The sequence below is a fragment of the Tupaia chinensis genome, unplaced genomic scaffold, assembly GCF_000334495.1.
Source record: "Tupaia chinensis unplaced genomic scaffold, TupChi_1.0 Scaffold146140_1, whole genome shotgun sequence".
In the NCBI taxonomy this organism is placed as follows: Eukaryota; Metazoa; Chordata; class Mammalia; order Scandentia; family Tupaiidae; genus Tupaia; species Tupaia belangeri.
In genome coordinates, this window is record NW_006205995.1 from 976,627 (window position 1) to 991,324 (window position 14,698).

At 48.9% G+C, this 14,698-nt stretch overlaps 2 protein-coding genes across 2 annotated transcripts in view; both read left to right on the top strand.

The window, feature by feature from the left end:
* GNB5 (G protein subunit beta 5) overlaps positions 1 to 9,548 on the top strand; it is a gene marked incomplete at its 5' end in the record, with an annotated part of 26,113 nt that extends 16,565 nt beyond the window's left edge. Inside the window, 5 exon segments of the mRNA XM_014584268.2 lie at positions 716 to 807; positions 1,541 to 1,589; positions 5,203 to 5,299; positions 7,522 to 7,688; positions 8,934 to 9,548. Of these exon segments, the coding sequence (XP_014439754.1) occupies positions 716 to 807; positions 1,541 to 1,589; positions 5,203 to 5,299; positions 7,522 to 7,688; positions 8,934 to 8,945 (417 nt within the window).
* Positions 9,549 to 14,446: 4,898 nt separating this feature from the next.
* Positions 14,447 to 14,698, top strand: part of BCL2L10 (BCL2 like 10) — a 2,800-nt gene continuing 2,548 nt past the window's right edge. The window contains exon 1 of the mRNA XM_014584251.2: positions 14,447 to 14,694. Coding sequence (XP_014439737.1) covers positions 14,489 to 14,694 — 206 coding nt within the window. The 5' untranslated portion in view covers positions 14,447 to 14,488. The remainder of the gene's footprint in view (positions 14,695 to 14,698) is intronic.

The following is a 14,698-nucleotide window of genomic DNA, read 5'->3' on the forward strand; positions in this document are numbered from 1 at the left end:
CCCACACTGCTCAGTTTTGTAACTGCCCCCCCACACATGAGTACGACAGCCAGAGGAGTCCCACCTGCTCCACAGTCTGCCTGCCTTGCCCTCCAGGTTAGGGAGGCAAATGGGAACAGAAGAGAGAAAGGAAAGAGAAATGAAGGAAAGAAACCCCAGGAGGAATGTCAGAAGGAGGCTGCACTCGGGGACCAGCAAATGGTGTAATGCCTGTGTCATCGCTGGACTCCCACATAGTCAACCACAGTTCAAGTCCTGGACCCAGCGGCTTAAACTCACTCCAGGCATGTGTGCATGCGTGCCCAAGATCCCAAGAGGAGAATGGAGGAGAAGGGATTGCGGCGTGGCCATCTCCCCTGGGGGGTGATTTCTCACTTTCTGTCTCTCTCTGTCTTTCCTGCAAGTGCACACCTCTTATAGCAAAAAACTCTCTTTAAAACAAAAACAAAGGAGGCCACACTCAGAAATGTGTGGGCGAAGACATCCCAGAGGGGGAGGCGGGTGCCTTCCCTGGTCCCGCCCATCCCCAGAACTGGATGCGGGCCTCTCAGGGTTTACTGGTTGAGGAAAGAGACCTTAGGTAAAGCTGGTCTCAGCAGAGTGTGTGGCCAGCCATTCACGAATGGGCAATAAATGGTCCTGTTACTTGTGGCTTCCTGCCCTTCTGTCGTAGTGCTCGCAGTGGCTGTGACTCTGGGAAATTTTGCATTTGTAGGGATGTGACAAGAAAGCCATGGTGTGGGACATGCGCTCCGGCCAGTGCGTGCAGGCCTTTGAAACGCACGAATCCGACATCAACAGTGTCCGGTCAGTGAGTACAGTGTTCACGTTACTTCTCTGCTCTGCAGGCGGGAGCTAACCCATACCCACAGAACTAACCCAGTCTCATAAGAGAAGATGTCAGTTCTCCTTAAAGACCTAATAATCACCTCTAAAAGGCACCACCACCTCTCAGCACTGCTACGTGGGGGGAGGGGGGCCAGTTTTCTACCTGCATTTTGGAGACAACAGACCATACTCAAACTACACAAGACCCAATTCTTGATAGCAGAGTCTCAGTATAGCTTTGTAAATGACCATTCATTCTATGTAGAGTGAATGCGGTCCCAGTGAACTTGTTTCATAGAATGATATAAATCAGTTGACAGATTGTATAGGGACTGGTTTGGTGAACCACGTTCAGGAATCTTCCAGAACAAACTCTGGCTTCAGAGTCACCCAAGGTGTGGTCACAGTGGGTATTGTCACTGGTCTCGTAGCACGCCCTTAGTTATGTGCTGGATTAGTTACCCTTCAATGACACTCTGCAAGCCCAGGGTCACTGTTCCTATTTTCCAAAAAGAGGGATGGGGCCAGTGGGGCTACCACATGAGTCTCCCACCAGCCTCTGTAACAAGTGCTGCTCATGTGCCTAGGAAGAGAGACCCTGATCCCGTGGGCCCAGCATGCAACAGCCTTTCCAGATGGTTCTGATAGGCACCTGGGGTTGGGACTGGCCCTTGTACATAAAGTGCTTTCTACCCCAACTTTCTCTCTGCAGATACTACCCGAGTGGAGATGCCTTTGCTTCAGGGTCAGATGATGCTACGGTAGGTTTCTAAGTTATTGAGAGCTTTTCCTACTTGAAATAGAGATATGTTGACTTAATTCAATTAATTAATTAATCAATCAATTTGTAAGGTTTTTGCTATAGGGCACGTGCATGCACCAGAGAGATAGAAAAAAAAAAAACAGTGAGAAGGAAAGTGAGAAATCACTCCCCACGGGGGATGGCCATGCTGCAATCCCTTCTCCTTCATTCTCCTCCTGGGATTTTTGGCACGCACGCACATGTACCCAACATGAATCTCAAGCCACCAGGTCTGGGACTGGAACCCCTATCTGCCGTGTGGGAATCCAACACCTTAACCACGATGCCACCTGCTGGCCCTGTCTTAATTTTATTTTTTAAAAATCTTTTCTAGTTACAGAAGTAGTGTGTATTCAATGAAGAAAATCCGGGGAGGGAAATTACATTATCTTAATCTTTCTATGCAAGAAAAATCATAAGTAGCTGAATTTCTTTCTGACTGTCTTTAACAACATGCTCTATAATTTGCCTTTTTTTACTCAGCAGATTATGAACATTTTCCCATGCTGATACTTTTCGCCATTATATTTTCTGTCTTTGAAACATGAAATATGCTTAACAGAGTTTTATTGCTTTGATCTCTGCAATTTTTAAATAATTATTTTTTATGTAATTTATTTATTTATTATTATTACTTTTAAATAAAAAAGAGCACGTGTGCTCACCAAAGAGAGACAGAGAGAGAGAGAAAGTGAGAAAGCAAGCCGTCTGGTCCAGGACTCACACCACAGTTGACCATGTGGGAGTCTAGCACACTAACCATCACACACCACCTGCTGTCCCCTGCTGCAAGTTTTTGTTCTTTTTGTTTGTTTGTTTGTTTGTTTGCCAGAGGGCAGGTGCACTCACTGGAGAGAGACACAGGGGAGGAGTGAGAAAGTACCCACGATGGTGCTTGGGGGATGATCAGGCCACAATTCCTTGTCTTCCATCTCTCCCTCCTTTTGGGATTTTGGGTACACGTGCACACACACCTGGTATATCTTTCAAGCCGCCAGGTCCAGAACTTGAACCTTGCACTCAGCCACATGGGATCCAGCTGTCCCAACCTCCAGATGGCCCTCCATTATATTTTTTTAATGATTAAATAATATTCCATGATATGGACATGCCATTGCTTATTTAACTAGTCTTCAATCTTTGCACATTTAGCTTTCCTCAAGGGTTCAATTTTCCTTTTAAAAACATTGCTATAGGGACCAGCAGATGGCAGAATGGTTATGTTGCTGGACTCCCATGTAGTTGACTGTGATTTGAGTCCCAGACCTGGTGGCTTGAAACTCATGCTGTGTACACATACATGAGTGCTCAAAATTCCAAGAGGAAAATGGAGAAGGGATTGTGGCATGGCCATACCCCCTGGGGGTGATTTTTTACTTTCTGTCTCTCAGTCTCTCCAGCGAATACAACATACCCTATAGCAAAATCTCTCTCTTAAAAAAATAAAACTTGCTATAAGTGAATATTTTTGTATCTCTTATTATTTCCTTATAATTCTCAGGCATACATCAATGAGCTGAAAATAGACCTAGTTTTAAGGCCTTTGATACTAACTGCCAAATTATGTTTACCTGTTTTTCAAGAGAAAAAAATATATTTTCTTGCTGCCCTTGAAATACCAGATATTTTATTAAATAATGGGTTTCAAGGCCAGCCCCACAGCATAGTGGTTAAGGGAGCTGGAGCCCACATTGCTGACTGTAGTTTGAATCTAGCCTAACAACCAGGTGTGTGTGTGCCCATAATCTGACGGGATGGAGAACCGGAGGAAAATTACTGCTTGGGAATGCTTTCTTGCTCTAAATTTAAAAAAAAAAAAAAAAAAAAAAATGAGTTTTAAAAAATTGTGGATTTGGGGGCCAGGGAGTGGCATAGTATTAAGGCACTGGATTCCCACATGGCCAACTACAGTTCAAGTCTTGGATCAGCGACTTTAAACTCACACTGGGCACATGTGCAAGCATGCCTAGAATCCCAGGAGAAAAGAGAAGGGATTGTGGTGTGGCTATCCCTCTGGGGGGGGTAATTTGTCACTTTCCCTCTCACTGTCTCTAGAGAGCAAGCATACACACCCTATGGCAGAATCCTTTTTTAAAAATCACGGGTTTTATTCTAATTTGCTCCTCTGGAAGCAATTAAAAAGGAACAAAGGGAGTGGTTCAATAATAATAACAACGTAAAACTTGTGTGTGATAAAATGCATGTAACAAAACAGAAGATCGTGTATTTGGGAAAAATTCTTCTTGTCACATAAATGATAGCCTAAGATGAAACCCTTTAGAATAAATCAAATAAATACGGTGACAAGGTGAATAAGATGAACACCCTCATAAAATAGAGGATAAAGTCCAGATGACTTAGAAAACAGGTAAGTCCAAAATATCAAAGCAACACCTGAAAATGGTATCTAAGTCACGTGTAACCAAAGGAAGAAAAGTTTAAGCTCAGATGACCATTTTGCTCCTTGGGTTAGCAGAGATACAAAGTGGGGAAGGAAAAGAACCTCGGTGAGCTGGGGTCAGGGTTATTGGTGCCATCCTCTGAAAGGTAGATTCGCCTTATGAATCAAGAACATTTAAAAACATTCCTGCCCTTTGATCTAGTCATACTATTGAAACAGTTCTATCCTTTTTTGTTGTTGTTGTCTGAGAGGTTTTTGCTATAGGGCGTGTGTGCTCGCCAATAGACAGAGAGAGACAGAGAGACAGAAAGCGAGAAATCACACCCCCCCACCGCCGGGAGGATGGCCACACTTCTCCTCCATTCTCCTCTCGGGATCTTGGACATGCACACACACGTGCCCAGTGTGATTTTAAGCCACCGGGTCTGGGACTCGAGCTGTGTTAGACTACATGGGAGTCCAGTGACATAGCCGTTACACCAACTGCTGGCCCCAGAAACAGTTCCATTCTAAGGATTCTATTCCTTAGCTACTCTAAGTATTAGAAATGTGTATAAAGAGTTTTATATAATAGTAGTCATCATAATATTATTTATGTAAGAGAAAGCTTAGGTATAAAACTTAAATATAACCAAACACAGAGATTCTGATTATCCTCATGAGGAATATCCAACCACCACAGAAATCTTTTTCCTCTGAAGGTTATTTAATGCTCTGAGGAAATGCTCAGAACATAATGTTAATAGAAGCACTAGTGAAACAGCCACCCCACTGACGTACACACATAAAATGGAAATCAGGCTGAAGGAAATAGCCCGGACATCAGTAAATACCTTTAGGATTTAGGGTGACTTTCATTTCCTCCTTTATGTATGTCCCAATGTTTCTGAATTTCCCACAATGAATGTGTCCTTTAACAGGAAAAAAAAGAGTTCAGTATTGTGTTTTTACCTGAGCAGTGTTCTGGGTTTGCCATTTCTTTGACTCTCCACTGATCCTTGGAGATGAATGGCAGTCAGAACTGAGGCATGAACTAATAGAGACTTCGAAGAGGTTTATTCTCATCCGTCAGATTACGCAAGCCATTGGCCCTGCCTGTAGCCACGTGGCCACCGCTTCCCAAGCTGGAGCCAGACCTAAGTGCTTCTTTGTCCATTTATTTGCATCCCAGTGTCGCCTCTACGATCTCCGAGCAGACAGGGAGGTGGCCATCTATTCCAAAGAGAGTATCATTTTTGGAGCATCCAGCGTGGACTTCTCCCTCAGTGGTAAGATTTTATATTTTTAAAAGAATTATGTATTTTATTTATTACTGTTATTATTTTCTTTATTTTTAAAAATTTGACTGGAGAGAGAAAAAGGGGAAATGAGAAAGCAAGCCACCAGGTCCAGGACTCGAACTGTGGTTGGCCATGTGGAAGCCCAGTGCCTTAACCATCATAACACCTGCTGGTTCCAAGGTTTCATTTCTGAAACTTCTCCAGGACTATAAGATAGGACTTAAATGAACTTAACTCTGTCTTGCCTTCAATCAGCTAAACTTGCCTGAGAATCAATATGCTAAATAATTCACTCTCGGACCAGTTTCTCCCGCAGTTCTCCACCTCACCCTTTGTCCAGCCCCTTTCACTCCAGGGAAAATGAAGCCTGAGCCCCACCTAAGCTCTCCTTCCAGGTCATGGTGTCAGAGCTTCACAGTGCCCTCAGGCATTTCCTTCCTGCCTCCCTTTCTCTCCATACCCCAGAGAGGACTTCACTAGTGGTGAGAGGGAAGCGGGAGTCTCCTCTCAGGGCTCCTGGGCCCAGACCAGGAAGGGGATGGTGCTAGTGAAGTTAAAGCAGAGCCGACAAGCTGGGTCACTGGGCCAATGTCCCTGTGTCCAGAGACACAGCCCCTGGCATGAATCTGTGCCTTCCAGCAAGATCTGCTGCCACTGCCTGGAACCTCTTTTCCCTGTATAGCAGACAGGGAGGTGGCCATCTATTCCAAAGAGAGTATCATTTTTGGAGCATCCAGCGTGGACTTCTCCCTCAGTGGTAAGATTTTATATTTTTAAAAGAATTATGTATTTTATTTATTACTGTTATTATTTTCTTTATTTTTAAAAATTTGACTGGAGAGAGAAAAAGGGGAAATGAGAAAGCAAGCCACCAGGTCCAGGACTCGAACTGTGGTTGGCCATGTGGAAGCCCAGTGCCTTAACCATCATAACACCTGCTGGTTCCAAGGTTTCATTTCTGAAACTTCTCCAGGACTATAAGATAGGACTTAAATGAACTTAACTCTGTCTTGCCTTCAATCAGCTAAACTTGCCTGAGAATCAATATGCTAAATAATTCACTCTCGGACCAGTTTCTCCCGCAGTTCTCCACCTCACCCTTTGTCCAGCCCCTTTCACTCCAGGGAAAATGAAGCCTGAGCCCCACCTAAGCTCTCCTTCCAGGTCATGGTGTCAGAGCTTCACAGTGCCCTCAGGCATTTCCTTCCTGCCTCCCTTTCTCTCCATACCCCAGAGAGGACTTCACTAGTGGTGAGAGGGAAGCGGGAGTCTCCTCTCAGGGCTCCTGGGCCCAGACCAGGAAGGGGATGGTGCTAGTGAAGTTAAAGCAGAGCCGACAAGCTGGGTCACTGGGCCAATGTCCCTGTGTCCAGAGACACAGCCCCTGGCATGAATCTGTGCCTTCCAGCAAGATCTGCTGCCACTGCCTGGAACCTCTTTTCCCTGTATTCTCTGCATGGCAAACTCGTACTCAGCCCTCAAGAGACAACTCCCCTGTCAGCTCAAGTTTATCTACTTAAACTCAGGGTGTGTGTGTGTGTGTGTAGGTTTTTGTTTGTTTTAAGACAGGCTCTTGTGGGGTCCGGCAGGTGGCGTGGAGGTTAAGAGCCAACTGCGGTTCGAGTCCTGGACCTGGCAGCTTACTTTTCACTCTCCCTCTCTCTCTCTCTCTTGCTCTGTCCCTCTCTGATCAAATTTAAATAAATAAATAAATAAATGAAGTTAAATAAAATAATTCTTTAAAAAAAAAAAAAAAAAGACAGGTTCTTGCTGTGTCACGATCCTGCCTGAGCCTCCCAGTGGCTAGGACTTTAGGCACATGCCAGTGTAGAAATCCCACATGGCCCTGACCTGAATAGCAGCGTCTAGCCACAGCTGGGCCGAAACTCAAGTTTTGCATGTTTTAACTACTAAAGGATGGAAAGGATCCATGTGTGTCCATAAGGTCCTCCTCAATTCCCCTTCCCTGTGGCCCCGTAATACTTTGCACACAGGGAGCATTCAGCCACAGCTCTTGCCATGTGCTACTCGTCCTGCACAAGGGGCAGGGACTGTGCGTTTCCACCCCAGGGACAGTGCCTGGCACACAGTGGGTATAAATCTTTTTTTTTTTCAATGAATGAATGAGTGAATGAATGCACGAGTGAATGAGCGACAGCCATGAACTGGAAGGAAGGAACTGGTTTATAACCATCACATCCTGCCCCCAGGTCGCCTGCTGTTCGCTGGCTACAACGACTACACTATCAACGTCTGGGATGTTCTTAAGGGGTCCCGAGTCTCCATCCTGTTTGGACACGAAAACCGCGTTAGTACTCTACGCGTCTCCCCTGATGGGACGGCTTTCTGCTCAGGATCATGGGATCACACCCTGAGAGTAAGAGAGGTGTTTTCTCTTTTAATGTGTGTGAGAGGAGAGATAAGAGGTGATGGGCCAGAGTCCGCTGAGATGGGCCTGGTCGGCAGAGCAGAGCCTGTGGTCAGCTCTGCCTAGAGCCACGGGAGAAATGAGCTGCCTGGGGCGGTGGGGAGTGCCCATCAACCCGGGGTCCAAGCATGGATTAGACGGCATGCAGTGGAGGGAACACCTGGGCTAAGTGATCCAAAAGGTTCCTCGTGACCCTACGTACCTGGTTTTGGTGGTTCAAGCCTTTGGCTAAAATGACCCTCCGTACCCCTGGTTTTGGTGGTTCAAGCCTTTGGCTAAACACAGATGACCCATCTTCCCTCCCTGTAGTGTGGGGTTCCAATTACTGTTATTGACCTTGTCATGACAGAGGTCACATACCCCTGTGGGGCCCACAGAGGGACTCTGGGAGGCCTAGGAAGGCCCTGAAATTCCAAGTGGCATCTATGTACACTTCTCCAGGAAAAGTACCCTCATGGCCTTCCTCCGATTCTCCATGACCTTGTTGAGTGTTGGCTACCCCCAGAAGTGACCAAAACAGCCTGTCCATGTGGTATTGCTTACCCGAGTGTGGCAGAGGACAGGCTTGACGGAGACCTGGTAGCATCTCAGAAGGAAAAAGCGTGTGTATGTGTGAGGCTTCTGGAGTCCAGTGTAAGGCAGGTCTTTTGATGGAGGGACTTAACTAGGACTGGACACATTTATGCCATAATATAGTTTAAGATTGCTGGGTACAGGGTGAGGGGAGGAGAGGCTTTCAAAGGAAGTCTTTAAACTCAACAGTGCTTCGATGCTCTGTATGGTCCTGAGGTGTGGTGTCTTTGCTAAAGAGGATAAGTTGAGTGGTCTAGGTGTAGGATAAATGGATGAAAAGATTTTTGAAAAGTTCCTGAAACCAACAAAAAAAGCTATTTGTGAGTTCACCTTCCTGGGCAAGAGTGTCCTAAATTAGTAAAGTTGTGGTAATGTACACAGTGAGATTTATATTAACAGATGGGTACTGTTCTCAACAGAGAAGTTACCAGTCCCTAGTCAGGAGGCCACTGATGCCCTACCCATGACTAGGTAAGGGACAAAGGGGTCAGGCCAAAGAGGCACCTCTGAGTTGCTAGGGAAAGCATTATCCTTCTCAGGCGTTTTGTATACATGCATATAGAGAGAATGAAAGTTGTCAAGTACTAATTGATTAAAAATGATCTGTTTCTGTCATCACAGGTCTGGGCTTAATCGTCTTTCCACAATGCACGTGTCCATGATAGGATTTGAAATCTTCACGTTAAGTGTGTGTCACTTTTAGAGGCGTGCAGGCTTCACCACAGTTTAGCATCAGGAAGCAACTCCATGCTCAGAGCCCTTGGAGCGGCTCCCACGTGACCGGCGTAACTGCCGCCCCCAGAGTAGACCAGCGCGAGCCCTCCACACTGTGAGAACACCTTCGAGTACCATCGTCCCTCCCTGCAATGCTTTCTAAAGTTCATTTGTTCTTCAGTCTATTCCAAATGAATCTAGTCTAGACTTGTTCTGTTACCAGTAGAATGCAGCGTTTAGTGTATTCTGTATTATCCGCAGGTTTGTTTTCAGAGCACTCTAGCATCTGATTTTTCTCGGTGGGCACCATGAGTTTTGGAACCTTCCTTAGAAGTGCTGGTTTTATGGCCTACAGGAGAAGGACTCCGTTCATGGATTTGGACTAGAAGAAAATTCCAAGTGTCGTTAGACAAAATCACTTTTTTGTGAGACCAGCAGTTGGCGTAATGGCTAAGTCATTGGACTCCCATGTAGTCGACTGCGGTTTGAGTCCCGGACCCGGTGGCTTAAACTCACGCCGGGCACATGTGCGTGTGTGCCCAAGATCCTGAGAGGAGAATAGAGGAGAAGAGATTGCGGCGTGGCCATCCCCCCAGGGGGTGATTTCTCACTTTCTGTCTCTCTGTCTCTCTCTGTCTTTCTGGTGAGCGTACGCGCCCTATAGCAAAAATCCTCTAAAAAAAATCACTTTTTTGTTTTTCATGAAAGAGAGAACACATAGGAGGAAGAGAGAAGTAAAAATAGATATGTTTGATGGGATTTCATGTTGCGATCCTCTGCCCCACCTCCCGGTTAGGATCGCAGGTACACGTCATCATGCCTGGGCTCCAAACCCACACCCCCGTGTGGCCCCAGCCTCTTACAGCAGCACCCCATCTCTTGAACCACCACGGCTGAGTCGAAACCACCTTTTAAAAATGTGTTTTTATTATAAAAGTACCTTGAGCAGCCTCTTGTCCTGTTCTCTTCTTTCAGATAAAACATTTTCGTCTGTGTGAGCTATTAGAGAGGAAGCTGAGATCCGTGTAAAGTATACAGGATGTTTGGTTCATAAATTATGTGGTGGTGTGATATCGCACATCCTTTGGGCAATGCCTTTTCTTTCATTTAAAGGAGAAGCTGAGTGCTGTCTGTAACACAAATGCTCTGAAAGCAAGAACCTTTCTGTGAGGGAACCCAAGACAGTAAACTTATACGCAACTGATTAGTGCTGAGTGAAAACAGGTTAAAGTGGATCGTGTCCCTGTAAACTACGTTCATATGTGTTGTATTGCAGTTGTATTTACATATACAGGTTGATTGGTTGGTCTCGAATAACAATGTCTTTGTTCCTCTTATATTGAGAGAAAAATAATTTAAAAACAGTAGCTAGTCTTTATTTGAAATTGAGCAGTTTCAGATTTCTCCCTTCTGAAAGATACCAAGTGCTTTTTGATTCAGGAATTCTTCTTTCCCTTTCTTTAATCTTTTTTTTAAGACATAGAGGCTTATTCTCTATTTTAGAAAACTCTTCATACAAAAAGGTGGCAGCTTTACCTCAAAGACTGAAAGATCATCTCAGGGCCGGCGGTGATGTGCTGCTAGTTGAGGTGACTGGATCCCACATGGCCGACATGTGGACACCACAGCTTAAAAAATATGCCAGATACATGAGCATGTGTGCCCACAATCCCAAGAAGAGGGCAAAATGGAGGAGAAGGGTTCGTGACGTGACCATTCCCTATGGAGCTTTCTTACTTTCCCTCTTGGTTGTTCTCTCTCTGTATCTCCCTGGCAAGTGCACACACCCCCTGGCAAATTAAGAAAAAAAAATTTTTAAATAAGTCACCTCAGACACCACAGATCATCCCTGGATAGAGATTGCCCCATGAGGGGCCGGGTCTGACCAGGAAGGACTTGCCCTGCCTCAGGGCCATGGATCCAGCCTCCAGGACTGTGGGTCTTCCTCTGGTTCAGCTCTCACCTGCCTTCTTCTAGACAGAGTTCTGGCTTTGCAGGCCCAGCCCCAGGCCCTGCTCCTCTGGGAGGGCCTTTCGGACCCAGAGCTGGGTATAGCCAGGGGTAAGCCTGGACCTGGTGCTCTGCAAGCATCAGGTGTGTGCCAGACCCCTGCCCCTCAAAATCTCTTGTTCCAGTACCCTGATGAGCCAGTCAGCCAAACATCAGCCAGGTCTCTGTCCACTCATTTTAGTAAGCACGGTTGTGACATGTGGTCACTTGAGGAGCAAGTGTTTACTGAGGTGTTACTACCCCCAGGACCTGGGGTAGACCGAGGAGGGCCCTGCCCGCTGCCGCAGAGCCCCAAGGGAGGGATGCGGTGCAGAGGCACGTTTCTCAGCCACCGCGCTCCCTGGGTGGTTTCTAGTTGGGGCAGGGGCTTGGGAAATGGGCCCTGTGCCTGCCCAGCTGCTGCCTGCTGCCAAGGGACTTGCACCCTAGATCATATTCCATGGAACTCCCTGGCTCTGCTCCAGAACATTCCACAGTAGTCCTGGTCCAGCGCTTCCCCACTGTGACAGCATGCCCTTCGCCCTCCCACAGCATGGTTTTTCTCTGCACTCCCACCTGGGTCTCTGGCTCCCAAAACGAGGAGGATGGGGCAAAAGAAAGGTGGCCTTGGCTTGGGGAAGCCAGCTTAGGGGAAGGTCTGCATCTGGACGGATAGGGAGTATCTTGGGAATGTAAGCAGGTTAGCCAGGGCTTTCCAATTAAACCGCAGCTCAGAGGGCCCTCTGGAGCATCCATAGAATACTTAAGTGGCATGGTGGTTAGGGGCACTGGACTCCCACATGGCCGACCACAGTTCAAGTCCTGGACCTGGCAGCTTGCTTTCTCACAAGGCTTAGGCAGAAAGGACGGGTGGAGGATGGGCGTCTGGGAGAAGTACTTTTGCGAGGCGTGCGGTCAGCCTGTGGGAAATGCAGCCTGGCTGAGGCCTTGCTGGCCTGGGAGGAGGAGGTGGGCACTCCACACCCACTTCCTTCTGCCTCCCTGCGCCCTGGACTGCAAGGGGCCAGAGGCAGCAGGAGGCTGGAAAGGGCTTTGCGTAGCAGGCTCTGGTATGCAGTTGTAGCAAGTTGACCAGAAGGTGGCATGAGTGACACTCAGACTCCTAAGTTAGAGGGGACAGCTGGGGGACAAAGGCGAGGACCTAACGTTCCACAGTAAAATCATGACACTTGCAAATAAAACATGAGCGTGTATCTAAGCTTTACTTCACTGGTTAATTGATGAGGGAGCCAGTAAGATGTCAGATGTGTTCAGATGGGAATCTGAGGTACAGAGATGTGTCTTCTCACAGAATCCGTCTGGCTCACTTGCGCAGGAGCCATCTGCGTTGGTGGACGAGGCCCTGGGCAAACATGAGCTCAGGCCCTGCAGGAGGAGCCATGTCCTGGAGCCCATGCCTAGGCTCCGTTCCTGCGCCGTGAGCTCCATGCAGGCCCAGTGAACAGGAGCTGCAGCAGCTGGGGAGGGAGGCTGCTGCCGTCCATGGAGCACAGGATTTTGTCCATCCAGTTACGTCTCCTCTGCGGAGCGTGCCCTCAGGTCCCACACGAAACTCAGGCTGTGGCCACAGACCTCTTTCCAACATGTCCTCGTCACAGGTCTTCCTCGTCACTTCACTCTTTCTCAAGGCACTGTGTGTCCACCCGAATCAGTAAACTGCCTGTGAAGTACTGGAGCTCTGCACCCGGCCACCCTCCCTCCAGACATGGTGGGCTGTTGAATACACAGCGGGAGTTTCTGCCCCGGGGAGACTTCCTTCACCACAGCCACCCCCAGTGAGCGCGAGAAGACTGCAGCTGTCCACTTCCCCGTGGTACCAGCACCTCAGACAGACAGACCCCAGCTTCGGTTCTCAGCCCGCCAGCCATAAGAAATACCCCCAAATCCCACAGAGGACACAAGGCAACAGGACTTGGGAACCATTCTGGTCCCTCTGGACCTGCCCGAGTTCAGTCTCTAACGAGCCACTTCCACGTGAGGCTGGATTGCCGCTGTGTGTGCCCAGCTTTCTGGCTAGGTAGGTCAGACAGCACCCAGTTCACGATGGGAGCTCCATTGTGAGGCCACCTGGATCCCGTGAGGTATTCAGCCTCTCCCAAGGCCACGTAGCAACCAGAATCTGCCTCTCAAACCGAGAAGTTACTGCAGAAAACGAGAGTCCTCAAAATGCCAGCAGTCCGTGCTGCGCCCTGCGAGTGCTTGCTAGAGGCTCCATATGGCACCTCGTTTCACACTCCCAGTCCCATTGCAGCTGCTGAGTCCTAAGACGCATCCCGCAGCACTACTTTACGGCAGCCAGCCCGCTGGTGGAGTTGAACTCACACTCACATGTGCTTCCTGCCTCCAAAACCCTCACGGCCTACTGTTACATAGGGAATGTTCGTGCTCCTCCTCCCCCAAGTTCATAGATCGAAACCCTGACCCGCACCTCAGTGTGATGCTATTAGGAGGTGGGGCCTTCGGGACACACTTGCACTGGGAGAATGCAGCCCTCATGATGGGATTAGTGTCATGGAAGGGACCCTGGCGCTGCATGTGGTGTCACTTTGTGAGCCATACGGGAAGGCCTGGGGCTCTGGGTGTGGGCTGAGCCATGCAGGCTTTCACCCCAGGAGGGATATGTCGTGCTTCAGACCACTGAACCCCCAGAAGTTTCACTGCTAGGACCAATTCTGGAGCTGTCTGGGTCCAGGCAGGAGGAAGAAGACATTGGGTAACATGAACAGAGGAAGTTTAACGTAAGAACCTAAGTGTTGGCTGTAGCAGGGGCCTTGAGTAAGTAGAAAGTAGAGGACTCTAAGCAATAACCAAAGACACTGCCACACCCTAGGACGGAATACTTCTTACAGTATGGTGGCCATCATTACCTGGGCCGTCACAGCCTGTTCTGTGACCACCCACCACACTGCCCTGGGTCCTTGTGGCCAGGGAGCACGTCTTGTTCCCTGTTCTCGCTCCAGGGCTGGGGGTGGGGCTGGCACCCCAGAAGCCCTGACTAGATATGAGTGAATGCCTGCCAGTGTTGGTCCTCCCACAGTCCCCAGGAGAGTCAGCCTCTCTCCCGCCAACATTGGCCTGGCCCAGTCACCTCTAGACACACCTGGGCACTTCCATCTAGCCAAGAGGTGCTCATGACACCTGCAGGGGAGCCTGGCAATCAGCCTCTCCCTAAAAGGATGCGACAGCCCAGCCCGGCCTCCCAGCCTCCCAGCCTGTCCCCTCAGGTTCTTAGTCCCCAGGCCAGGAGTGCAACAGTGACCCCAGAGAACCTCACACAGCCGTGACTGCTCGGTGAACACGCGCTGCGCCGGCCTGGCCCTAGGACTCTAACAGGTGCAGGTGGGATTCCCATCAACGGCGCCTCTGATAGAGAAAAACAGGTGCCGGGGTAGCAGGGGGTAGCCCGGGCTAGAAAGCAGGTGGGAGGGCGAGGCCGCGGCAGAGGCCAGGCTATGGCAGACCCGCTGAAGGCGCGCACCGAGCGGCTGCTGACCGACTACCTGGGGTACTGCGCCCGCGAGCCCGGCGCCCCAGAGCCGCAGCCGTCCTCTCCCGAGGCCGCTGTGCTGCGCTCCACGGCCGCCCAGCTGCAGCGGCTCCACCAGCCCTTCTTCGCCCGGGGCCGGGGCTACCCCGGGAACCCCCTCGAGCTGCTGGGGCGG